Source organism: Sciurus vulgaris, assembly GCF_902686455.1.
Source record: "Sciurus vulgaris genome assembly, chromosome: 6".
In the NCBI taxonomy this organism is placed as follows: Eukaryota; Metazoa; Chordata; class Mammalia; order Rodentia; family Sciuridae; genus Sciurus; species Sciurus vulgaris.
In genome coordinates, this window is record NC_136466.1 from 1,261,581 (window position 1) to 1,286,467 (window position 24,887).

Here is a 24,887-nt window from a genome sequence, read left to right on the forward strand (position 1 = left end):
CCGGAAGGCAGGCTGGCAGGGCCTGTGTCCTTCGTCCTGCCTTGTCAGCCTGGAGGTGACAGCTAGAAGGAAGGCGGCTGCTCCTCCATCCTCTGCGGAAGGCCTCAGGGCCCCAGGCACACGCCTCTCTCTCCATCTGGCCTGGGAAGCCTCAGACTCCGAGGAGGGGCCCTGATGTGCCATTTGACTCTCACGGCCAGAGCCACGAAAATACACTCCATTTTTCCTCTGCCTAAGAAGATGCTTTCTCTCTGTGAGCTGGCAAGGAACAGCACCGGGAGTCTTGAGCTCTGGCCTTTGAGGAGCAGGCAGACACCTGCCCTGTCTGGTTTTGTGGTAGTGCATTTCCTTGAAGCCCAGAGCCGAGCATGAGCATTGCTGCTGTTCGCCCTGCTTTGCCCACGCCCCGTGCGCTGTGCGTGTGCACCATCTCTCCCTCACACGCGTGTGCACACGCACACTGTCTTCCCCTCCCTTCAGGGCCATTCCTGCTCACTCTGTCCTGCCCAGCCCCGGCCGCGAGCACTTGGCAGGAGCTCAAGCCAGTGGTCAGAGGCCACGAGGACCTGCACACTTCGCGGGGCGTTGCCCGGGTCAAGCCTGCCCCAGTGGAGAGAAGCGCACCCCGGGGAGATGGGGAACGCTCTCCTGAGAGAGCTCAGGTGAGTCCTGGCGGCGATGCTGCCTTTCCTGGGAGAAGGAGAGTGGGTGTGGGCCGGGTGGCTGTCCAGGCTGTGCCACAGAGGTCTGCTCCGAGCGCAGCGTCCTCGAAGGGCGTGTGGCCGCTCCCGACCGCAGAGCCAAGGGGGGGTGTTAGGTGCAGAACACGAAAATAGCGGACCATGGGTCAAATCCGAATTTCAGAAAACAGGCAGGTTTGCTGTTGTGGAGAGCGCACCTTGTGTGATATTTTGGGCCTTGTTACCGGGTGGTACTGACACGGAGAAGCAATGCGTGCTCATCTGAAGTGAAATGGGAATCTGTGCTTATCAGGCAGCCCGAGACCTCTGCCTCTCCAATCTCTCCACCCCTTCTTTTTCCTTATCTGGGACGTAGGATGGACCTCCAACCCACCAGCCTTTGGGGTTGGCAAGACAACGCACAGCCATCCAGGGGCCAGAAAGTCTGACGCAGAACTCGCAGGCGGAGGCGCTCAAGGAGTGCCTGGTTCCAACCCTCCCCTTCTGTGTCTGGCAGTGGTAGAACAGGGGAGGCAGCAGGTGCGGCCCTGCTCACGTGTTTCTGAGTCTTAAAGGATTGGTGTCACGGCCTCCTCTCCGCAGTCCCCTCTCCCACAGCCCTTCCGGACACTGTCAGCTTAGCACGACTACATGGGTCTGCCCGGGGCAAGCCCCGTGGCACGGCTCCTGTGCTGCAGGGCCGCTTTCCTCCCCTGGCTAACGCCTGAGGCCCACTCCTTGCTTTGCATCTGTAGGTTCCGTGTGTTCTGCTCTTCTTCCTCTGGACATCACGTCCATCGCTGGCTTTGCAGCCCCCCCTGCTCGGTGTCTCCTGCCTGGGAGACCGTCGTTCACGGGCACATGTCAAGGGCCCTGCCGCCTCCCTGGAGCTCAGCACACAGCAGGGATTGAAGAACGTGGGCCTAGTTAGCCCAACTAAATATGCTTTTTGTCCTTTCTGTGGTAAGTTTGCTGAATGCATCTTGTGCTCCTGTCAATCTGATCAGGGGCTAATGTTCTCATTTCAAGTGCATGTCTTGGCTGGCAGATCTCCTGCTCCAAAGTTAATTTTCAATCACATTTACTTGTTAAAACACCCATTCTGGGCTGGGGTTGTAGTTCAGTGGTAGAACGCTTGCCTAGCTTGTGTGAGGCACTGGGTTTGATTCTCAGAACTGCATATAAATAAAATAAAGGCCTATTGACAACTAAAAAAATATTTAAAAAAAAATCCATTCTGCATGCTCTGATCTAACGCTTCATCTTCCTGGCTGCTGCCAGAAATTGTTCTTTCCATATTCTGTGGGTAGTTCCTGTCCGTCTACAACACTGAGCACACGCTGCCCATCGTCCTGATTCCACCACGGCTTGCGTCTTTCAGATCATGTGTTGTTTGACCACAAGGACACGGCCTTTTTACATTCTTTGAAGTCCCAGAACGCCTGTTGACCCTGCAGCAATACGGCTTTAAGTCAACGTTCCTGGCTGGATTGCAGCTCAGGAGCTCTCAGGCTGGTCGAGGGCAGTGATGACCTGCTTGGGATGCAGACTTAAGGGGCTCTCTGCTTCTCGTTTTCTCCCTCTATGTGTAGCTTTTAAAACGCTCTCACTTATACCTGTGACCATGTTGGCAGCCTCTGCGGGAAGATTCCTGACTTTACTTGCTTTGTGAAAATCACAGGGCGAGAGGAAACAGATCAACCAGCCAGGTTCAGATGAGCTTGGGACCCGGGTGGCCGAGCCTGGGCTTGGAAGCTCCCCTCGCTCTGCTCTTTGGCTCGTGCCTTCTGCTGAGGCTCCCATGATTCCCCTCCAGAGAGCTTGGATTCCAGCTCTGCGTTGGAGTCTGGGGAGGGGAAGAGGGAGCAGAGCCTGTTCCCCAGGGAGCCTGGTGTTCGCGTCATAGTGGAAGCTCCCAACCCAGCATCCTCTCATGCCCAGGCACTCACCTCGGGTCAGCGGTCCCGAAGGGGTCTCAGGCTCGATCTGTGGTCGAGGTGCACAGATCGGGAGCAGGTGCAGTAACCGTCTCAGGCTTCCCTGCCCTGGTGCTAGGCAGGGCAGGAGTAGCTCCCGACTCCCAGACCCACTCCGTGGCCCGTCCCTTACTGTCATCCTCCCTTGCCTTGAGCGGAGGAGCACAGGCTAAGCGTCGACAGACCGTGTGATTGGATGCATTCATTTACTGGTCCTGGGAGACGTTTTATTCCCAGTAAGTAAAATATGGGACATCTCTGTGCAGAGCACCTGTGATTGAGTGAAACGGGAAGGCAAGTTAGCCACGTCGCTTCGGGATCAGAGAAAGGGGGGGCGGACACTTCTGCTTTTCCATGCTAGGTCCTTCTTTCCAGTTGACTGGGGCATGATTGGTGAATCAAACCTCCTCTATCAGGGATGCACAGTGCCATGACACTGGCTAGCTAACCAGCAGCTTGGTTACCTGGCTTCACCACCAGGGCAGTGTGTGGGGAGAACACTCACGGCCCCGCTGATGTGCCCTGGCCCAGGAGACACAGAGCGGGGACTAGCGCCTCCGATCCGCAAAATCGCAGCTGCTCGCCACTTTCCGCTACTCGGTGTGTCCTTGGGGTGCGGCGCTTTACCGTCTCCCTTCGCTGGAACCTGAGCTCCGAGCACATGGGCCGCGCAGCAATTCCCACGCAGCATCCCCAGTGCAGATGCAGCGCAGCCGGGTCCTCCCCGCCTCCCCACGGGCTCCAGCTTGGCTGCCAGCTCTCCTGCGCCTGGCGCTGCAGCCCTGCCATGCTGGCTGCCCGGAGGCTTGACCTTCCCAAAGCGGGCTCCTGCCACCTCCCAGGGGTGCGCTGCTGAGGGCCAGAGGAGTGCCAGCACATGGGCTTCAGAGCTGCATCTCCCGCCATGTCTCCTGGGCCAGATTCCCCTGTGGAGTCCAGGAGTGTGTGTGTGGTGGGGCGGTTGAGAGCCTGGAATAGAGATTCATTTCCTACAGCTCTGGGGCGGGGAGTCCGAGGTTGGGGGCTGCAGGGGAGTCTGAGGTCAGGGCCTGCTGGGGAGTCCAAGGTCGGGGGCAGCGGGGGAGTCCAAGGTTGGGGGCTGCTGGGGAGTCTGAGGTTGAGGCCTGCTGGGGAGTCCAAGGTGGGGGGGCTGCTGGGGAGTCCGAGGTTGGGGGCTGCTGGGGAGTCCAAGGTCGGGGCCTGCCTCTGGCTGTCAGCCTGGGAGGAAGGTCGAGCAAGCAGGCCGGAGAGAGAAGTAAGAGGCTCGTCCTGTGTCAGGAGCCCACTCCCTGGTGACCGTCCTCGCCCCAGCAATGCACAATCAATCCGTCGACAGGGCCAAGGCCTCAGGACCCCGCCACCTCTGGAAGGTGTCCTCCTATCCCTGTTGCACTGGGGACTAAGTTTTCAACAGGTGAAGTTGGGGGGACCTCAGACCATAGAATTCCAATACTTCTTAATGGACTTTATTTTTAAGAGAAATTTGAGATTCACAGGAAAATCGAGTGGAAGGTACAGGGATGTCCCATGCAGCTGCTGTCCTGCCCTCACCCATGCATGGCCTCCCTGTGGTCGGCATCCCTTGTCAAGAGTGGCACACACAACCAGTGGACCGACCAGGGCACCCCATTGTCACTTGGAGTCCGCTTTCCATGTGTGCCCATGCTTGGTGGAACGTCCTTGAGTTTGGGCAAGTGCATACTATGTGCCCAGCACCCTCAGCACCCTCTGGGATACAGTCACTGCCCCCAACTGCTCTGCTCCACCTGTTCATCCCTCCCTCCCCTCTTACCCTGAGAACCACGACTGATCTTTCATTCGTGGTTCCATAGTTTTATCTCTTCTAGCACATTCTGCAGTTGGAATCACACAGTAGATGACCGTGGGCTAGCTTCCTTCCTGTGGTGATATGCATCAGAAGAGGGTTTAGTTTCCTGGTTCTAAGAGCATGAAGCCCATGGGACTTCTCTGATAATCTAGATGGCCTCTGCAGGACCCCTGCCCTTGGGACAGTGGCTGGTGCCTCCCTGGCCTTCTGGAAGCTGGCCTGTGCTTCCCAAAGGGGCATGGGGGTGCAGTGTGGCTCATCCGTAGGGTAAACATCAGGCAGAAAGCGGGGGGCTTCTTCTGCAGACCTCTAGCTGCAGCACACGTCAGGCCAGAATGCAGGATTCTCTCCACCTACCTCTACCTGCAGCCAGTGAGGTGTGTGCCCACAAGCTGGATCAACTGAAAACAGTGAAGCAGTTCCTTAGTAAGGATGAAAATCTGAATTGTAGATTGCTCGGTTTATTGTTCTTATCATCTTGAATATCTTCCGACGTCTATGTGATCAGCTTTTCTTTCTTCCCCATTTTTTATTAGAGCTTTATAGTCATGCATAGTAGTTGGGTTCATCCCAAGAAGCTGACACTGCGTGGGATTCGCTTGCAGTTCATGATTCCCCCTTTTCCTTCTGGTCCTCCCTCCCCTCCCCCATTCCCCTCCTCTACTAAAGTTCCTTTCACTGTCTGTTAATTTGTGTTTGATTGGTTCTCTACCTGGGCACAGAGGTGAAGCTCCTGTCTTATACATGCACATGACATGCTTGTCTAGGCTTCTTTCTGCATTGCCTCCCCTTACCCATCCCTCCACTCTGCCTCTTGATCATGCAGCTCTGCAAAATGGCAGCAGCGTGTGAAGGAAGGGTGGAAGAAGAGAGGTCAGATTACTGCACCCTGCAAGCACGCAGAGAGATCAGATGTGATGTGACCCTGCATGCACGCAGAGAGGTCAGATGTGATGTGCACCCTGCATGCACGCAGAGAGGTCAGATGTGATGTGCACCCTGCATGCACGCAGAGAGGTCAGATGTGATGTGCACCCTGCATGCACGCAGAGAGGTCAGATGTGATGTGCACCCTGCATGCACGCAGAGAGGTCAGATGTGATGTGCACCCTGCAAGCACGCAGAGAGGTCAGATGTGATGTGCACCCTGCAAGCACGCAGAGAGGTCAGATGTGATGTGCACCCTGCAAGCACGCAGAGAGGTCAGATGTGATGTGCACCCAGCAAGCACGCAGAGAGGTCAGATGTGATGTGCACCCTGCAAGCACGCAGAGAGGTCAGATGTGATGTGCACCCTGCATGCACGCAGAGAGGTCAGATGTGATGTGCACCCTGCAAGCACGCAGAGAGGTCAGATGTGATGTGCACCCTGCAAGCACGCAGAGAGGTCAGATGTGATGTGCACCCTGCATGCACGCAGAGAGGTCAGATGTGATGTGCACCCTGCAAGCACGCAGAGAGGTCAGATGTGATGTGCACCCTGCATGCACGCAGAGAGGTCAGATGTGATGTGCACCCTGCATGCACGCAGAGAGGTCAGATGTGATGGGCACCCTGCATGCACGCAGAGAGGTCAGATGTGATGTGCACCCTGCATGCACGCAGAGAGGTCAGATGTGATGTGCACCCCTGCAAGCACGCAGAGAGGTCAGATGTGATGTGCACCCTGCATGCACGCAGAGAGGTCAGATGTGATGTGCACCCTGCAAGCACGCAGAGAGGTCAGATGTGATGTGCACCCTGCATGCACGCAGAGAGGTCAGATGTGATGTGCACCCTGCATGCACGCAGAGAGGTCAGATGTGATGTGCACCCTGCATGCACGCAGAGAGGTCAGATGTGATGTGCACCCTGCATGCACGCAGAGAGGTCAGATGTGATGTGCACCCTGCATGCACGCAGAGAGGTCAGATGTGATGTGCACCCTGCAAGCACGCAGAGAGAGGTCAGATGTGATGTGCACCCTGCAAGCACGCAGAGAGGTCAGATGTGATGTGCACCCTGCAAGCACGCAGAGAGGTCAGATGTGATGTGACCCTGCATGCATGCAGAGAGGTCAGATGTGATGTGCACCTTGCATCCATGTGTGGAAATACCATGTGAACCTGGTCATCCATACCACTAGTGCATGTTAGTGGAGAAAAGATGATAATTGAAAGAAAGTTTCAGTCATAGAAAATTCGTCCTGTCCCCAGTGGCCTCAGACTCAGCCCAAATTCCTCCAGACAACGATGTTTAGAATTTGGCTTTTTGAGGAAATCTGAGGAACTAGGGGCATGGCTCAGTGGTGGAGTGTGTGCCCAGCATGTGCAAGGTCCTGGGTTCAATCACCAGCAGGGAAGTAAGAGTTGAAGTGCTCACACGGAGGCCACCCATGCCCTCTCAGGACCAAGTAGCTAGAATAAATCTAAGTGGTTTCCAGGGAGTAGGGCTCTTCTCTGCCCCATCTTCTTAACGAAAGAAGATGCCACAGATCTTTTCTGTGCATACTGTACTCCATTTGGTTTTCTTGATTGGCACAGGGGCATGCTCTGAGTACCACAGATACTCCCTGTGTATTGGCCACTGCAAATATCTGTTCCTACGAGGCCTTGCTTCACTTCATATTTTTTTTTTTTTTATCAGAAACCTTAAATACTGATGTAGTCAAACACATACATTTTTATCAAATGGTTTGTGGGGTTTTTTTGTTTGTTTGTTTGTTAAAATAAATTTCCTTGAGTCGATTTCTGTACTGAGGTAAGGTTTGTACATAGTGAAATGAATACATGCTAGTTACTGTGACACTTGCTGATTTTTATGAGTGCACCTGCCCACAGCTACCATGCCAATCCAGGAGTTCCTGATGATCCTACCAGTGACTCGCCTCCAGACACTGCCGTGGTCTCTGTTGCTGGGTTTGTCTCCTGTGAGGGGATGCCTGTGACGTGTCCTCTTCTGTGCCGACTTTCTTTCTCCCACATTCCGTTGGAGAGATTCAGCCACACTGCAATTCCTCCTTCCCTTCTCCCTCCCTCCCTCCCTCCTTCCTTCCCTTCTCCCTCCCTCCCTCCCTCCTTCCTTCCCTTCTCCCTCCCTCCCTCCCTCCTTCCTTCCCTTTCTTCCTCCCTCCCTCCTTCCCTCCCTTCCTTCTTCCTCTCTCCCTCCCTCTCCCCTCCCTCCCTTCCTTCCTTTCCTCCCTCCCTTCTTCCCTTCCCCCCTTCCTTCCTTCCCTCCCTTCCTCCCTCCCTCCCTCCCTCCCCTCCTTCCCTTCCTCTCTCCCTCCCCCCGTCCCTTCCTTCCTTCCTTCCTCTCTCCCTCCCTCCCTTCCTTCCTTCCTTCCTTCCTTCCTCTCTCCCTCCCTCCGTCCCTTCCTTCCTTCCTTCCTCTCTCCCTCCCTTCCTCCTTCCTTCCTTCCTTCCTTCCTTCCTTCCTTCCTTCCTTCCTTCCTTCCTTCCTTCCTTCCTTCCTTCCTTCCTTCCTTCCTTCCTTCCTCTCTCCCTCCCTCCCTCCCTCCCTCTCTCTTTCTTTTGTTGTTGAATGCACCAGAGTCTGTTTGTGCGCAAATATACAGGAGTATGCTGAACGTTCTTCCCGATGGCATTTGGTTGCTTTCAGTTTGGGCTGTTCTGAGTGAAGCTGCTCTGAATATTCATGTCCGAGTGTCACTGTGGGTGTAGGCTTCTGTTCTTCTGGGATTCTCCAGGTTACGCAAGTTTGTTTTCTGTGCTGGCGATGGCACCCAGGGTCTTGCGCACAGTAGGCCCTGAGCACTCCACCACTGAGCCACACCCCAGCTCTGCCTCACTGCTGGATCGCGGTCTTTGTTCGGAGTTTTCTTTCTCTGACTCGATACTTGTGCCTTCGCTTTTAGATCTTGACTTTCCATCACTATATGGCATACAGTGGGCTTTCAGCTCTCTCTTCTCCAGGATGCAAGGCAGACTTCGCAAGGTCGTCTTTGGAAGGCCCATTCTTTTCCCGTTGGGTGTGGTTCTTGGTTACAGATTAGCGTCTGTGTTGGTACTGGATCTGCTTCTTCATGCAGCATCCTCCAGTCTTGGTGATTTCCTTTTGCTGCCCCTCAGGGACGGCACACTGTCCTCTTAGTGCCACGTTGTGAGCACAGTGCTGCTCAGTTAGTCAGAGTCACTGTGGGAAGCAGAGCCAGGCAGATGGCCCTGCAGCGGGAGGGCTTCCACACCGCAGTGGACACCTTCAGGCTGGGGGCAAAGTCACTCTGTGTGGTGGGAGTCAGTGTCACTAGAGTGTTGATCTGAGATTCCACTAGGTCGCTCCAGTGCCACGCACTATCAGGTCCTGCTTTTTGGTTTACTTTTGGGTAGGTAAGTCACTAACTGGGTCACTGAGGGCAGATACCGCCTGCCTCAGGGTCTGCCCAGTGGGACCGCCACCCCTCCAGTCTGGGCGAGGTGTGAATGCCGAGCCGACTCCCCATCAGAACTCTCCTGCAAGAAGACGCGGCCCCTCTGGAACCCTGACCTCCTCTGCATTTTGCAGACCCTGCTCTCTGCTCAGGGGCCCTGCAGGTCAGCATGCAGCATGCTTCTTGAAGGTGTGCCAGCGACATTCAGGGGTGGACTGGCTGATGCTGGGGGACAGAGACCTTTGACAAAAATGAAAGGTCGCAATGGCTGGGACACCTGGAGAAGGTGGGGAGTGACTTTGGAGGACGGGATCGGTCACTGCCCAGGAAAGGTCTCCCCTGAAGCAGGAGCATGCACAGAGGAGAGGAGAGGACCAGCGCTGGGGAGTGACCGGGGGACCTGGCCTTCTGCTCGGTGCGTGCTGATGGAGAGATGCACATGCTCCCAGTCTGATCTGGTCGAATCTGGGAGCAGACTGTGAATCAGGAAAATCCCAGGGGAAAACACTCAGAGACGCTGCTTGGGTAGTGGTGGAGCAACCGTGTGGCAGGCTTTGGTCCATCATAACCTTTGAGTTAACCGCACAAGTTACACGACTTGTCTGACCTCAGCTTCGCTGCTCAGCTTTTGCTTGATGCCCAGAACAACGATTAGAAGCTGTCCTCGATGCAGGGGCCAGGGCCCACGGGCCTCGCCCTGCAGGGCTGAGGACCAGCGCTGGCTCTGCACTGGGCTTTCGGAGAAGCCGCGCTGCCCCATCGTAGGGTCTTCATACCTTGCTGGGTGATTCGCCCGAGCCTTCTGGAGACTCTGGAAATTTTGCTGGGCTGACCGTGATAAACCCAACCCTGGAATTTTCTGATTCCTAAGTATGGGACCCAGAAAATAAAAGGTTGGACTACAGACCTTCTCCCAGTCAAGCTGGTTCATTTCAGAAATGCCCGTCAATGCTGAGAGAAAGAGGTGTAAAGCCAAAGGAGCAGCTTTCCTGGTGAGGAGCCGGAGAAGGGGTGACAAAGTGGAGGGGTAATGGTATCTCTCTCTCTCCTCTGTTTCCATCCAGCTGCCTGGGAAAGGAGCAAAAGAAGAACAGGAAGGGAAACCGAGGAGTGAAAAGGAGACGGTGAGCACAGACTGTCAGGCGACGTCCTCGGGTTCACTCCCAGAGCCTCGTCCACAGGTCGCCGTCAGAGCCACAGAGCCAGGGCCTTGGCGGTTGCCTCTGCGACTTGGGGACAGGTTAGGTGCTGTCGGTCAGAGAAGCAGAGTGAGTGCACGTGGTGCTCTTGGGAATCCTGGCCTGGTGACGCTCGCCCGGGTCCCAGGGACCTGGGAGCTGAGGCAGGAGGGTCACAAGGTCCAGGCCAGCCTGGGCAACTTAGTGAGGTCCTGTCTCGAAATAAAATACGAAAAGGGTGTGGTTCCGTGGTGGAGTGCACCTGGGTCGAGGCCCCAGCACCCCGCACACTCACACACACACACTGACATACACACACTCGCTGACACACATGGTGACACACACACTGACATACACACATTCACACACACTCACACACGTACTGACATACACACTCACACTGACATACACACACATGCACACACACATGCACACACACTGACATACACACTACTGACACACTGATATACACACATGCATGCGCACATGCACACACACACTGACACACGCACACACACTGACATACATGCACTCACTGACATACACACACATTCACACACATGTACTGACATACATGCACACTACATACACACACATGCACACACATGCACACACACATGCACACACACTGACATACACACTCGCTGACACACATACTCACACACATACTGACATACACACTCACTGACACACACTGACATACTCACACACTGACATATACACACACACTCACACACGTACTGACACACACACAGACATACACACTCACATACACACACATGCACACACACTGACATACTACTGACACACACTGATATACACACATGCATGCGCACATGCACACACACACTGACATACACACACTCATACACACACTGACATACACGCACTCACACACTGACATACAGACACACACTCACATACATACACATGCACACACACATACACACACTGCTATACACACATGCATGCACACATGCACGCACACACACCGACACACACACAAATGCACATGCACACACACTCACACACTTGCACACACACTGACATACACACACTCACACACACTGACACACACATGCACATGTACACACTGGCATACACACACTCATACTCATGCACACACATGTACACACATGCACACACATATACACATGCACACAACCTCATATGCACACACTCACATGCACACACATGCACACACGTGCACACACACATACACATGCACAAAACTCATATGCACACACTCACATGCACACGCATGCACACACGTGCACACATAGTCACACATGTATACACATATGTATGCACACACATGCATGCACACACATACACACATGCACACACATGTGCACACACACATGTGCATGCAGGGTTGCTAGCTGGAGTAAAGGATGCTTGTTCACCAACAAGTGGCTTGGCACTTGACCACCGAGCCACCTCCCCAGCCCTGTTTTGTATTTTATTTGGAGACGGGACTCACTGAGTTGCTTAGGGCCTGGCTTTTTGCTGAGGCTGGCTTTGAGCTCTCAATCCTCCTCCCTCAGCCTCCTGAGCCGCTGGGACTACAGCCGTGTGCCACCAGGCCCAGCAATACACTTTCTTTTTGGTGATTCTTGGACCATATTTTTATATCACAGCTGTGCATCCCTTCCATCCTCCAGCTCTGCATGTTCCAGCTCCTGGCTGCCACACGTGTGCATGTGCGTGCATGTGTGTGAGTGTGGCCGTGTGCGTGTGCGAGGGTCTGAGGGTGCGGAGGCGAAGGCGCTAGAACCCACCTCGCTGGGCGTGTTACGCGGACACCTGGCCACGGATACCTCGCCCCTGGCTGGCGCCTCTCTCCTGTGAAAATGGCTGCTGAGGCGCAGGCCAGCACAGCAGCGGCCTCGGCGGCCTCCATGCTTCCCCTTAGGCTCAGGGCTGGGAGGCAGGGAATGAAGGTGCTGTGTTGGCAGCCATGGCCCCAGGCCTTCTCTCCGTGCCCCACGAGGACACTCTCCACTCCTCTCACGGCTGGCCCACACTTCCCAGTGCTGCCGCTCCCTTCTGTAAGAACTTGCAGGGCCCTCTTGCCTGCACCCTGAAGGGCGGAGAGGTGTACGGACATCCAGCCTCCCTGTCCAGCCTCCCTGTCCAGCCTCCCTGGGACATCCCACTGCTCCTGCTCGCGTGTGCCCTGTGGGAGGCAGCGCGTGCGTGGAACTGCAAGTCCCGCCCTTCCTGACCTTCAGTGCCCTCTAGCACTGAAGGAGGCCCCGCTGTTCAGAGGGCTGCGCTGCCACCGCGAAGGGTCTCGGAGGACCAGAGGACGACCGGGCAGCTCCATCTCTTACCTTGCAGGCAGGAAATGGCCGCGGCTGAAGGGGGAAACCCAGGGTCAAGAGGAGAGTGGTGAGTCCTTGCTTCCTCGCCTCTGCCACACGGGGACGTGGATTCAGCCATCCAGGGTCTGCATGAGCAGCTGCTGCGAGGTCTTCCCTTCTCAGACAGACTGTCGGCCTTAGGTCTTGCGGTCACACTGTCCTTGATTTACGTTGAGCCATGCCTCACAAACATGTGGGGAGTCATTAACCAAAGCCTCCAGATTTTAATGTTTGTATTATTGTTTCCAGACAGTGCCGCTTTGAACATTGGCGGGCGATAGAGTGCATTTTGTCTTTTCTCTTCTCTCCACCTGCCACACCGTCTAGGGTAGTAATCACGTAATTATTCAAAACAGGCAATTAAGAATAGCGGTGTCAGTCCCCGAGAACAGCTGTGTCTTAGGGACACTCATTTTCTTCGATTCTCTCCTTTTCTTCCAAGGCGTAATTGGCAAATGAGACTGTGTGGTGGTGAGGGTAGGCCCAGGGTGTGAGGACGCCCCACACGAGCCCGCAGCCAGTCACCACGCACAGGCGCTGTGCCGTCCCCGCAGTGTGGGCCCCAGGTACGGCTGGGTGTGGCCCCAGGCCCCTCACCTGCCCTGCAGGGGGCCCCGGGTGGGGGACCGGCTCCCCTCCTCAGCTTCCTGCTGCTCCTGCGGGTCTGCTCCTGCCTCTTGCCGCCCACCCACCCCCAGCCTGCGCTTGCTCCCTGCTCCTAGTGAGCGTCACTGACTGTGGAGAGCAGAGCCACCAGGTGCCACTGCAACCCCAGGCCTGACCGAGTCCCCGCGGTCGTGGCAGGGAAGTGTCACCTGGCGGTGATTTCAAGTGCGGTGTGAGTGTGGTCTCACCAGACCTCGGCAGGAAGGCCATGTGTACCTGTGAGTCATGTCAAGAGCCTAAGGCCGCTCCGGTCCTGCGGCTGGCCTCGGACTGGAGGACGCTCAGTCTTCATCCTGACCCCGTGCTTGCACTTCGGCTGGGGCTCACACCTCCCTCCTGAGGCTGCTGCCTCTGATGTCACACCACCTTGGGGTCCTCAGCCACAGGGGCCTGCTTCCCTCTGACACTGCACTTTCACGAGTCCAACCTGACGTGGAGGTGGTCCTCAGCGATCCGTCCTTCAGTTATTTTATTCTCTCGCGCGTGCTCTCTGCAGTCCTAGGATTGAACTCAGGGCCTCACACATGCTAGGTAAGGGATCTACTGCTGAACGACACCTTGGCACCAAGTTCACACATTATTGCTATTTTTTAATGGAACCACATTTTGGAATGTATTAATGCATTTACAGTAGAATATCTCATTCTGTACCTACTTCAACTGGTGTATGGCTGATCCAGATTTTAAAGGGCTCATCAGATATTGTACTGCTTTTGTAAAGAGAGCAGACGAACTTGACTTGACATGGCCATTCAGGTGACATGGTAATTCAGGTGACGAAGCCTAAAGAACCTGCTGGGGCCCCTGTTCTCCTTGGGTTTCAGTGTGTGAAGTCAGCGAGGTGCCTGCCTCCTCTCTGCTGGATCTGCCAGCCTCTTGTCCTTGGGGCTGTGGGCCATCATGATGTGGAGGTGGAAAGGGGTCAGTCTTCTTGGAAGTCAGATTTTGACCAAAAGACAGAAGTTGACGGAGCTGTGATGTGCGCCAGGGAAGCTAAGCTAGCTCCCTGCATTTGAAAGGAGTGCGTATCAGGCGTTGGCACCTCTTGCTTAGTTCAGTGGTGTCGTCTGCCACGCACACGCATCTCATATTTGTGAAGACTCAGACCTAGCAATGCTTGCACAGGTTAAGAAACGAAGTCGACAGGAGATGCAGTCAGAATCAATGCCGCATCTTCACGCGGTCAACCTCCTGACTCTGCAGAGAAGTTGTTCTGCTTCTGGCTGGTTGGTCTGGTTCCATGGTGCCACGCCAGCTGAGTAGGTTTGGAGAGCCAGTGAGATGCTGTTACCAACTGGGCGACAGCGTTGATCTTGCCCACGATTTCCAGTCCTGGCGAAAGTCACAGAATATGTTTAAGGGCCTTTTCAACCCATATGAAACAGATCCAGGAACAACAGCATTTGTCCCACTATCCAAATCAGGGGTCAAGGTGCAAAGCAGCTCTATTACGGCCAGTTTCCTTGGCCCTTCACTCAGGCCCTGAGCCACGAATTGGAAGCCCGATGGTGCCACGTCCCACGGTTTCCATGCTCTGAAGAGCAGGGACCACAAAGAGGCCCGTGCTCTCCACTCTTCCCATAAGCCCTGTGGGATCAGTCCATGTAGGCTGCACTTTGCGTTCAGGTGGCCACAGCTGAGCCTTCACAAGCCTGCTGCCTGCGTGCTGTGGATGGTGAACTCTTTATGTCCCATATTTAGATGTAATGTATCTGCTCCATCTCAAAACCAAACCAGGTGACTGAACTAGCCCAGACTCTCAAACCTTTGGGAATTTCTTTAGGCACCCCTGACATCAGCTTCTGCAGCTTAGCTGCACTTGGGTTGAACTTCAGAAAAGAGCTTTCAAGGCATACTTGGATTACCAGATTTATTTAGAACACATTCCCTTTGCATTTCAGAAAGCAATGCAATAGTCATTAATGTGTATTAGGACTTGGAGAAAGGGAGGTCTTCTTTGCCATTTTAGCAGCTACATTCATATATTTCCCCCGTAGTCTGATGTAATGCTGTCCCTCAGAAAGCCATCTTCCTCTGCAAGATGACTCCGTGGGTATTCAGGTCAGGAGAATCTCGTTCCCAGGACCAGAGCCGGCAGCTCCTCTGAGAAGAGACTCGGGGAAGGTTGGGATTCAGGGTACCTGCGGTCAGACTGCATCAGATGCACCCGCTCTCATGCTTTCACAGCCAATGTCCTATTTTCGAATGAAAAGTCTGCGAGAGGTCCAGTCAGCTGGCCTCCAAGCAGCACTGGCCGGCTCCTACTTTGAATAGGAAACTTAAAAGGATCGTTCCTAAATATTGTAACAAACACTTTACCCAATAGTCTGATTTCTTCATGCCTCTCAGGCGTGTCTCCAGAACTGCACGTAGGTTGCGTAACTTCCTCAGTCTATGATCATAAAGCAGTCCGGAACTGAAGCGCACTTATCTGATGGACCATTAGGTATGGCTACATTGATAAGGGCACATGGTTACACGAATGTATGTAGCATTCCTATTTGAAATCAATGCATTGGGCATGACTTTTTATTTGTGAAGAACAGTTGACTATTAGAAATTCTTAACTATCAGAAACTATTAGAACTATTAACTATTAGAAATGATTAACTATTAGAAATTCTTAGCTTATTTTGTCACCAGCATCTATTCGATTTACCTAATATGCCCTAATAATTGCTAAGTATTAGCTATCAAGCAGGTTAGATTGTAGGTTTCAGAATCAGTCACTTTTCTTCTTACGAATTGAGATGGTTCGCCTTACTCAGGTATTTGAGGAATTCCCTAAGGTATGCCTTGTTTATTCAAAAAAATGGTAAGTAGTGGATTTCAAGTCACTACAAATTGAATACAATTTCCTTGTGTGCAAAATTGCTTCAGGGTTCACCAGTTGAAATCAACCTGAACTGTGTGTTTGTATTTAACTTTGAAAGAGTACTCTTGCTATTGTGTATCTGTCGCCATCATTGACCGGCCCTCTTAAGAATCAGGAGATTGTCATGTGGTACTCTTACCAGATTCATCTCGGATACAGCTTCCCCAGCTTCACTGCCATGGTGTCCGTGGACGTTTTGGTGCCAGTCCTGGGTCAGGGGACTGTGGTGTGTACTAGCACACAGAATGTCGGGCGGACCTGCCTCTTTCTGGGCTCTCGCCATTCAGGGGAGCCTGGGCTCTGCCGGCTGGGTCAGGAAGGGACCAGACCTCTGCGATTTGACCACCAGCTCCCTCCTTCCTTTCTGCTCCCTGTGGCAGTGGAAGTCGCGAGTCTCACTTTCTTTTCCTTTGTTTTTTATCCTCTAGGTAAAGAATTTCTATCCACTTCTAATCAGGTAATTAAAAATCATCAGGAGGAGCCCCCAACTAACTTTTATTGCGTTTTTCTGATAAATGTCAAAATACAGATGATCTTATTCAAAAGTAGCAACTGCCTTTCTTCACTTACAATTTCTCAGTGGACTTAGAGATATCTTTTGTATTTTAAGTAATTTACCTGGTAATTTTAGTAGATAAAGAAATGAAATAAAAACTTGAGATATTTTAACTGGTTTAGATGATTAGAAAGTTATTGTTATGGTCCCAATTTTGCTGACACCTAATGTTTTAATTTTCAAAGCTCTTATAACAAAACAGATGAAATCAGGTAGGCTTGCACTTATTATCTGAACACAATAGAACGTTTTTCGTTTAGCTTCCACATCCTCTGTCTGTCCCTGTATCCAGGAATTAACATTCATGCTTGTGAACATGATAGAAATCAGTAACGCGGAAAAAGTTTTCCTTTAAAAACTACATCACGAGCATCTCATTGATTCAATTAGTATATATTAAAGTTTTTAACTTTTTCTTTCCTTACTAATTTTACTATTAGCATTTTCTCTTACAAAAAAAACTTGTGTTAATGACTCAGTTTACTTTTCGAGATCTGCTCAATGTGTGACCGCAGTGTGTGGCTGGTTTCCGTATTGGAGGTCTGCAAATCCTTCCCGCCTCAATTACTGGAGGTGGGGCAGAAGCAGACCGGGCGGTGGCCTGGGGCACAGTGCCTGCTAGGCCGAGGTCCCAGACCCCGCTGGGAACGGGCTTGGGCGTCCTGGGTGAGAACCTGGGCGGCTGTGCGCAGAGAGGCGAGCTGACCCGTCTGCGGTCTCCCCCGGTGCAGGACCCCGGGAACGGCGGCTCGGAGGAGGTGTGCTACACGGTCATCAGGCACGCGCCGCCGCGCCGGCCCTCGCTGAGCGCCAGCGACCACGGCTACGAGAACGTGGACTGCGCCCCGCGGCGCGCGCCGCCCCGCGGCGCCTCGGAGACGGAGTACGCGCAGCTGAGCGCCCCGGCCGCCAGCCCGGCCGCCTGCTCGGCGGAGCACGACTACGAGCTTGTGCTTCTGCGCTAGAGCCGGCTGCCGCCCCACCCGGCCCACGGGGCCAGGCCGGGCGCTGACGCTCGGGGTCGCCCGGGTGGCTCGCGCGCGGCGCCCCTGTGACCCGGGGGAAGCCACCTGGTGAAGCAGCCCGCTGAGAGTGCGCTGTGCGTGCAAAGCCTGCGGGCGCGAGGGTGGGGACCGCCCGGGCCGCCGTGCGCCCCGGCGGGTCCTCCCCGCTCGGCTCCATCTCTCCGCGTTGCACGCGCGGCACCTCCACCTCCACCGGCTCCTTTGGATATGTGGTCGGCTGGCTTCTCAAACCCTCAGACCCAGGACCAGGGGCGGACTCTGCTGCCCTGATACTGACCGCCTTTGTCTTCTCCGTGTGTGTGCCGGGGGACCCGACAAAGGCAGGAAGGCCAAAGGACTCGGACGTGGCTGCCCGTCTCTTCTGTCCAGCCCTAAAGATGAGGATTCTTCTAAAAGATCAGTCAAAAGTGAAAACACAAACGGAACGGAAAGCCCCGGCGCTCAGGCTGTGCTCCCGGCTCACTGCAGGGGTGTCTGTTTTGAATTTCCGGGGAATCACAGCCGGTCCTGCTGGTGCCTGCATTCCCCAGGAACTTCAGATGACGTGTCCTTCCTGCAAGCGGGCCCAGAGCCTCGGCAGGCGCCGCACGTGTCCCCAGCCTCGGGGCCCCCGCTTTCCACCCGCGAGCACAGCGCGCAGGACCCCAGCCAAGCTTCCACTGTCGTATTTGTTGCGTGCAGATTTTGACTGATTTTTGTGCTCCCTGTTGGTGATGTCAATGAATGAAAGACCTTAGTGGAAATCTTACAACTCCAGAACCGTCAGCCTGTCAGATGCGTCAGTCCTGTAAAAATCAGACCACTTTACAGAAATGACAAAATTATTTGCTCCCTGTGTGTCTCTGTCCTCATCCCCAATGTATGATAAATCTGGCGTTTAAGGTGAGATTGAGGGGCTGTGGCAGGGCCTGGTGGGCAGCTGGGAACCCAAGGAGGGCCACAGTAGAGCTGGGGACAGGGAGGCCTGGGCAGTCTGGAGCTAAGTCCTCAGTCATGCCTGTTCGTTCTGCTAATGGACCTTTGAGGAGCAGGATTTATGATTCTGATGAGGATAGAACCAAGCATCATTTTAATGTTTGCTGTCTGTGTCCCTAACCAATCATTGTACACTCCCAAGTAGTGAACATGCTCTCCCCGTGATTTCTGTTCAGCCTGTGGTTTTAGCTTTTCCAGTTTAGAATTCTGATGATCTCAGATCAATTTTGTTCAGTGTAGTGTCATGAAATTATATTCTCAGATTATATTGAAATATTATATTATATTATAACCATCTGTTAAGGGTCTCCTCTCTGCATTAGATCACTTATATGATGTCAAACATTGATGTTGCTTAACATTCTTGGTCATATTGTCACCAAGAAAGGTGGGAGGTATTCCTGCAGAGGGGACCTCGGCTCAGGACCAGTGGGCTCTTGGTGGGTTTGATTTAGAAGAACTTCAGCATGTGTTGTTCAGACAGGCTTATTTGGGAAAGCAGATACACATTCAAGGGGGGAATCGGCATCTGGAGAGTGAGAGATGTGCTTCTGGGGTTCTGGCTCTTCTTCATAGGAACCTGGGTGAGCGGTGGGGCATGGGAAGTTGTGTGGGGAGGACATCAGTCTAGTGACCACAGATGGTTGGCAATGATCTGGTGCTTCTCAGGATCCTCAGACTGACCTGGTCTCCATTACTGATTGGTAGATGATGCTGGAAAAATCCCCTGACTTATAGTTTTCTTAAAATACATGGATACGAGATGCGACTGGGTTAAGGGACCCCTGTGTGCTTTTACGTTTAAAACACAAAGTACCTGCAGCCCTGCCTGGCCTGAGTGGACAGGATATGTCACAATTCCTCAGTAAACAACCTGTTATCTGCAGGGGAAATGCAGGCCTTGAAATGCTGATAAGAAACACAGCCATCCTGAAGGGGGGACTTTTGTGACCCTTACACAGAAGCAGTCAGCATGGGCCAAAGTACCTAGAGTAGTCATGGCAGGGGGGACTTGAAGGTCTGATGTCATCCTGCTGTCAGTCAAAAGTCAGGAGTTTTTCTGGTTCTCTGGAAACTTCCCTGGGAATGCCCCAGTAAGACTGGAGGGAAGCAGAGGCCCCAGTGTCCCTCTTCTCTCTGTGAGGCCCCTTCTCTCCCTTGAGAGTCCCTTGTTCCCATCCTTCCAACAAACTCATGCCTGCTTCTCTGAGTGACAGGTCTGAGATGGACTTGATCACTAGAATCGCAGTTCTAAGGGGGTCTTTGTGCTCAGTTTCCAGAAGCTTTGCAGAAGCTTCACCCTGTAGCATGATTGATTAAGTTTTCGGGGTTGAATTGCCACCTTGGCACGACTTTCCTCCGGGAGGGTCAGCGGTGGTGTGGAGCTGGAGAGTGCACCCTGCTGACCTTTCATCCATACACCTCTAGAGATCCCTGCCATCCGCTGGCTGGTCCAAAGCAGGTGGGCCAGAGAGGGCTCCTGAGGCACTTCTGCCCTCAGGAACTTCCATGGGCTTGAAGGGCTGTCTGCTAGGTGCTGGGAATTGGGACAGGGGAACAATTTTATATGCTTTTTATTTTACCACATATAAATATTTCCATTAAACATTTGTAGCTTTTTCTTCAGAAGTATGCAAAGTATGCATTGTGGTCCACCAAAATGGGCCTGATGCTCAGCTTCCATTTCAGTCTCTGCGTTGTCCAAGTTGAGTAAGCAACGCGCGCACAGGCGCTGAGGGACACCCTTCCGACTGTGTTCTGTTTGGGTTCCTCATCCTCCACCCCAGGGGGATGCCGGCCGCCCTTGCCTGCCTTCAGCAAGAATTCTGTGGGATCACGTTGGTCGGGATCTTTGTGTTTCTTCCTAGAAATGCGCCAGGCCCTGACCACCTGCTCCTCGGCTCCCAATTCCCCCATCCAAGTTTGTGTCTGGATTTGAGCCCAATCTCTCCCCAACTGCAAAAATCCCAATGCAATCGACAGATCACATGAGGATAACGAAGGGAGGTTCCCTAAGAGTGTTTATATGGGCTTGGAAGAGGTCAGGGGATCAGTCAGTAATTCTCAACAGACAACCCAGACCTCCAGTTTATGCAGCGTCTTCAACAAGATTAATGCATTTTTAAAGTGACAAGAAAAAGGAAGAAGACCTGAAGTCTCTAGGGACAGCAGGTTATGGGGAGACAAATAAATAGCAGATAAAGGCGTCAGTGCAGCTGGATTTGCAGATTCCTCTGGTGCCACCTCCAGTGGAGGTGTCCCTAGTGGTTGGGCGGGAGCACCCTTGCAGCTGTGCTGTGTCCTGCCCTAGGCAAGGGGGGCACGGAGGCCCTTCCTGCACCGCCCCCCTCCCATGGCACTCAGCTCAGAATAACTCACGCTGAAGAGGCACCACCTGCTGTCTGAGTGTCTCAGTTCAGTTCTTCTTAAAAGCATCTTTTAATTTTGTGCAATCAATCCTAACAATTTTTGGCTGACATAACTGATGCTTGCCAGTGACCTGAAATCTCAGTGTCTCAACACGTGCACTGCTGATTTGATCTTTAATCAACAAAAGCTGCCCTGTTTACAGTTTGGTGTTTTCATCTTGAAATTGTATTGAACTTTTCAATTCCTTCCTTCTCCTTCTTCTCTAGCTCACTCTGTGTGCTTCTTTAAGGCAGGTGTTGTAAACCTGTCCGTGACATTCCTCTGTTGGTTAAGCATCCATCCTGCACTGGCTGAGGTACTTACTGACCTCAGGTCCATGAGCACCCTTGTGTGCTTACCCTGACATTCTTCATCTCATTTTTAACTTTAAACTTTTAGATTTAAGGTGACTTTGTTTTTCTTTCTTCTGTCTTTTCCTTCATAACTGTTTTCTTAACCTTTAAGTGTCTGATATTTGAGAAGTAATTTAGACTTGCTATCAGTTCAGAATTTAAAGAAAAAATCTGAACCCAAATAATTAGTTCAGAATTATCATTTAGGATTAAAAATCATATTTATATTTTGAAAGGTGAAGCCATTAATTCTCTTGATTTTCTTTCCCGTACTGTCTGGGGTTTGGTGACAGACATTTGGATATGCTACTGTTAATTACTTGATAATATATATCTTTTTGGTTTTACATCATTGTTTAGCTCTTTTTGCATAATACAATTTGCTCCACTTCAGTCCCCAGCACTCCCCTCCTTTCTTCCCCTCCCTCCCCCCACCCGCCCCTTGGTCTTCCTTTGGTCTGTTGATTTTGAATCGGGGAATTCACTGTGACACTTCCACACGTGCACGTGGCTTAGTCCAGTGGAATCCTTTGCAGGTTCCTCCCTCCTCCCTCCCTCTCGGCCCTCTTTCTCTACTTCATGTTCTGCCTTCCATTTTCATGACAGCTGCCCGCCTTTTGGGGGAGTACTGGGGATTGATTTCTGGGGCAATGAACCACTGAGTCCACATCCCCAGCCTTATTTGTATTTTATTTAGGGACAGGGTCCTCACGGAGTTGCTTAGTGCGTCACTTTTGCTGAGGCTGGCTTTGGAGCTCTCTATCCTCCTGCCTCAGCCTTCTGAGCCACTGGGATTACAGGCGTGTGCCACTGTGCCCAGCAACAGCATGCATTTTTAAGGAACATTCCGGGATCAGGAGGAGCCCCAGGCATGCCCACGGCTCCAGCAGCCTCCCGCCCACACCTGCACCTCATCCTGTTCCTGCTGCTTTAAGAATGAGTGTCGCCCAACCTTGCACTCACCAGCCTCCTTACCTTCCTGTGCCTCAGGGAAATTGCTCCAGGGTTCCCTCCCACGCCTTGTCAATCAAAGCAGAACAGTACCTTTGTTCTGATATGAAGACATCCTCCGGGCTGAGGTGTAGCTCAGTGATGGAGCCCTGGCCTAACCCAGAAGAGCAAAGAGTGAATAAATAAGAAAGAAATAAGAAGTCGGCCCTGGCATCCTCCTCCCTGGAGCCTCCTCCTCCCTGGAGCACCCTTGTATCTGGAGCCTCCTCCTCCCTGGAGCCCCCTCCTCCCTGGAGCCCTCCTTCCTGAGTTCTTTCCTCTCTGGAGCACCCTCCTCCCTGGCACCCTCCCCCCTGGAGCCCTCCCACCTGGGAGCCCCTCCCCCCTGGAGCTCTCCTCCTCCCTGGAGTCCCCTCCTCCCTGGAGCACCCTCCCCCTGGAGCCCTCCCACCTGGAGCCCTCCCACCTGGAGCTCTCCTCCTCCCTGGAGCCCCCTTCTCCCTGGAGCCCTCCTCCCTGAGTTCCCTCCTCTCTGGAGCACCCTCCTCCCTGGCACCCTCCCTGGAGTCCCCTCCTCCTTGGAGCACCCTCCTCCCTGGAGCCTTGGGAGTTTTTCCTCCCAAGAAATGCTCTTGGTACGTACCCATCCCACCTACCCTGCGTGGACACCTGCACCTCTGTGAAACACAATTCCAGCAGCGACAAGCCCGTGAGAGCACCCAGGTAGCAGCCCCGCAGGCGTCGGGGCAGGTCCCCGCTGGGTGCCCCTGCCGGCCAGCCGCTCAGGTCAGGCGGATGCTCGGGCCTACCCGGCCCTCTGGTAAGACGTTTTCCACCTTCCACACTTGATTTAGAGGATCACTGGAGCAATCTGGAGAGGATCTGAAGAGGCCAGCCACGCTGAGTTTCGCACTGCGAGAGGCTTCTTCCCGGCGCAGCAATGCCAGGAACCATCAGGCGTCCACTGAAAAATGCCGTTAATGCCTGACTAAATATCAACACCAGAGCGACACACCTGCCTGGCCAGCCCCCTTCGCCTGGGGTCCTGGCTGACGGAGCCCTGAACTGGGATCTCACTGCCCCCGTGGGCCCCCCAGTGACCTCCCAGCCAAGCACACCACGGACTTCCCAGTGACTTCCCCCACACTCTCCTTGGCTTAGGGAGAAGAAGGCTCTGTCCCTGTAGGAAGCTCGGCAGCAGGTGCCCTGGTGCCTGCTCTCCTGCCCCTGGTGAGGCCTCAGCCATTGGACCAGGGGTTGCCCACGTTTCAGTGTGAATCCGTGAAACTCCGGTAAGGCGTTTGTACCGAGAGGAAGTCAGCTGCTGTTTATGTCCCAATTCATAATAAAGGTTTTTTAGTGGGACTACGTGGTCTGCCATTTGAGAAACATAAATGAGTGCTACTGAAGACCGTGTGAGGTGTCCCCCTGCCACTCGTGGGCGGTAGTGGAGATGCAGATGCCCTGGAGGCAGCAGGGCAAAGAGGTCAGGTCAAGGAATGGTGGCCCTCAATTTAGGACAGTGGGTGGGGATGCCGAGGACCTTTCTGTGTGGCTGCAGGCGCTGGAGGGCAGGGGCAGTGACTCGTAGCTCCGGGTCTCGCTCCCTGGTTCCTCCTGGCGTGTGGTCACCTCTCCCACGTGGGTCAGTTGCGGCACTGTGCAGACAGCTTTGGTCAGCCTGTTGCAGACCCAGGGTGGAACCTGCTCTCCTCTCTTCCGTGTATGACTCGATCTGCCAGGTAGGCTGAGGTGAAGAAGCTGGCGAGCGCTGGCCCCCTATGACGTCCACAGGGCTGCTTGCTGGTCTGCACGCAGCATGGAGAGGCAGCGTGCCTGCACACACCGAAGCCAACTGGACTCGCCTGTTTGGGCACTCAGCCATGCGGGGTTCCCTGGCCTTGCTGGCAGCCACGTGTCCTCCTGTGGCCAAGCTCTACCACTCCCAGGTCCTCCCTGGACACCTGCCCAGGAGCCCCCATGCTCAGGTGTACCTGCCTGACTGCTCAGTGCTCTGGCTGTGGCTGAGCCCCCAACCGGTGGGTTCCTCTGCCCTGCTCAGGCGGACTGGTTTGGACTGGGCGAGGCACGGGCTTTTACTGGGCTGAGTTCATGGAGCCTTGTGCAGACTTGGCTGCTGCCCCTAACAACAGAGAAGCATGCTCTGCGGGGCAGCAGGAGTGGGTGGCGTGTGCACTCCTGGGGGCAGGACCTTGGCCACATTAGCTGATTTTACATTTTCTTGTCTTTCCCATTTTTATTAATTTTCTTCTCCTTTCAGAATACTTATTCCTTTAGCCTTAGACCCTTGTATTAAAGTTTTTATTTCACCCTTTGTGCCTCAGTAGTAGCTTTTAAAAATAGCTCTTTTCCATTCTGAGGGTGTCCTTGGCCATGTTTTATGCATGCATTGCTGCTTATTGCCCCTTTGAGGACGTGCACCTTTACTGTAGGGCCGTTTGCTGCTGGCCTTGGCTTTGCCTTTCTTGCTGGGGCGTTCACTTCACCTCAGGTCATGTCTGTGGGTCTCACTTGGCTCCCCCCCTTCACTCCTCTCCCTCCTGAGGTCTTCCCGCTGTCTGCTCTGTGCACTCGGGAGCCTCGTTTGAGCCTCCTCTTGCCTGGTCAGGAGAGTCCTGGTTTTCCTAGTGCACACTGTGAAGAGCGTCTGTCTGGAGATTCG

General features: G+C 53.6%; 1 protein-coding gene and 1 long non-coding RNA gene across 3 annotated transcripts in view; one reads left to right on the forward strand and one right to left on the reverse strand.

Annotated features, from left to right (window-relative positions):
• Positions 1-24,887, reverse strand: part of LOC306663292 — a 726,016-nt gene that overhangs the window by 374,396 nt on the left and 326,733 nt on the right. The gene's annotated exons all lie outside the window — the stretch shown is intronic.
• On the forward strand, positions 69-17,511 carry GCSAML (germinal center associated signaling and motility like). Its single transcript, XM_079143722.1, has 6 exons — positions 69-662; positions 9,915-9,974; positions 12,372-12,422; positions 16,095-16,147; positions 16,364-16,392; positions 17,223-17,511. The coding sequence occupies exons 1-6, from the start codon at positions 634-636 to the stop codon at positions 17,454-17,456; spliced, it is 456 nt and encodes a 151-aa protein (XP_078999848.1). The 5' UTR covers positions 69-633; the 3' UTR covers positions 17,457-17,511.

Bases quoted from the DNA above. Each gene is read 5' to 3' on its own strand.
- GCSAML (XM_079143722.1), top strand. From the start codon at position 634: ATGGGGAACGCTCTCCTGAGAGAGCTCAG. The intron at 16,148-16,363 runs GTCAGGGGACTG...TTTATCCTCTAG, and splicing joins CGTTTTGGTGCCAGTCCTGG to GTAAAGAATTTCTATCCACT. The intron at 16,393-17,222 runs GTAATTAAAAAT...CCCCCGGTGCAG, and splicing joins TTCTATCCACTTCTAATCAG to GACCCCGGGAACGGCGGCTC.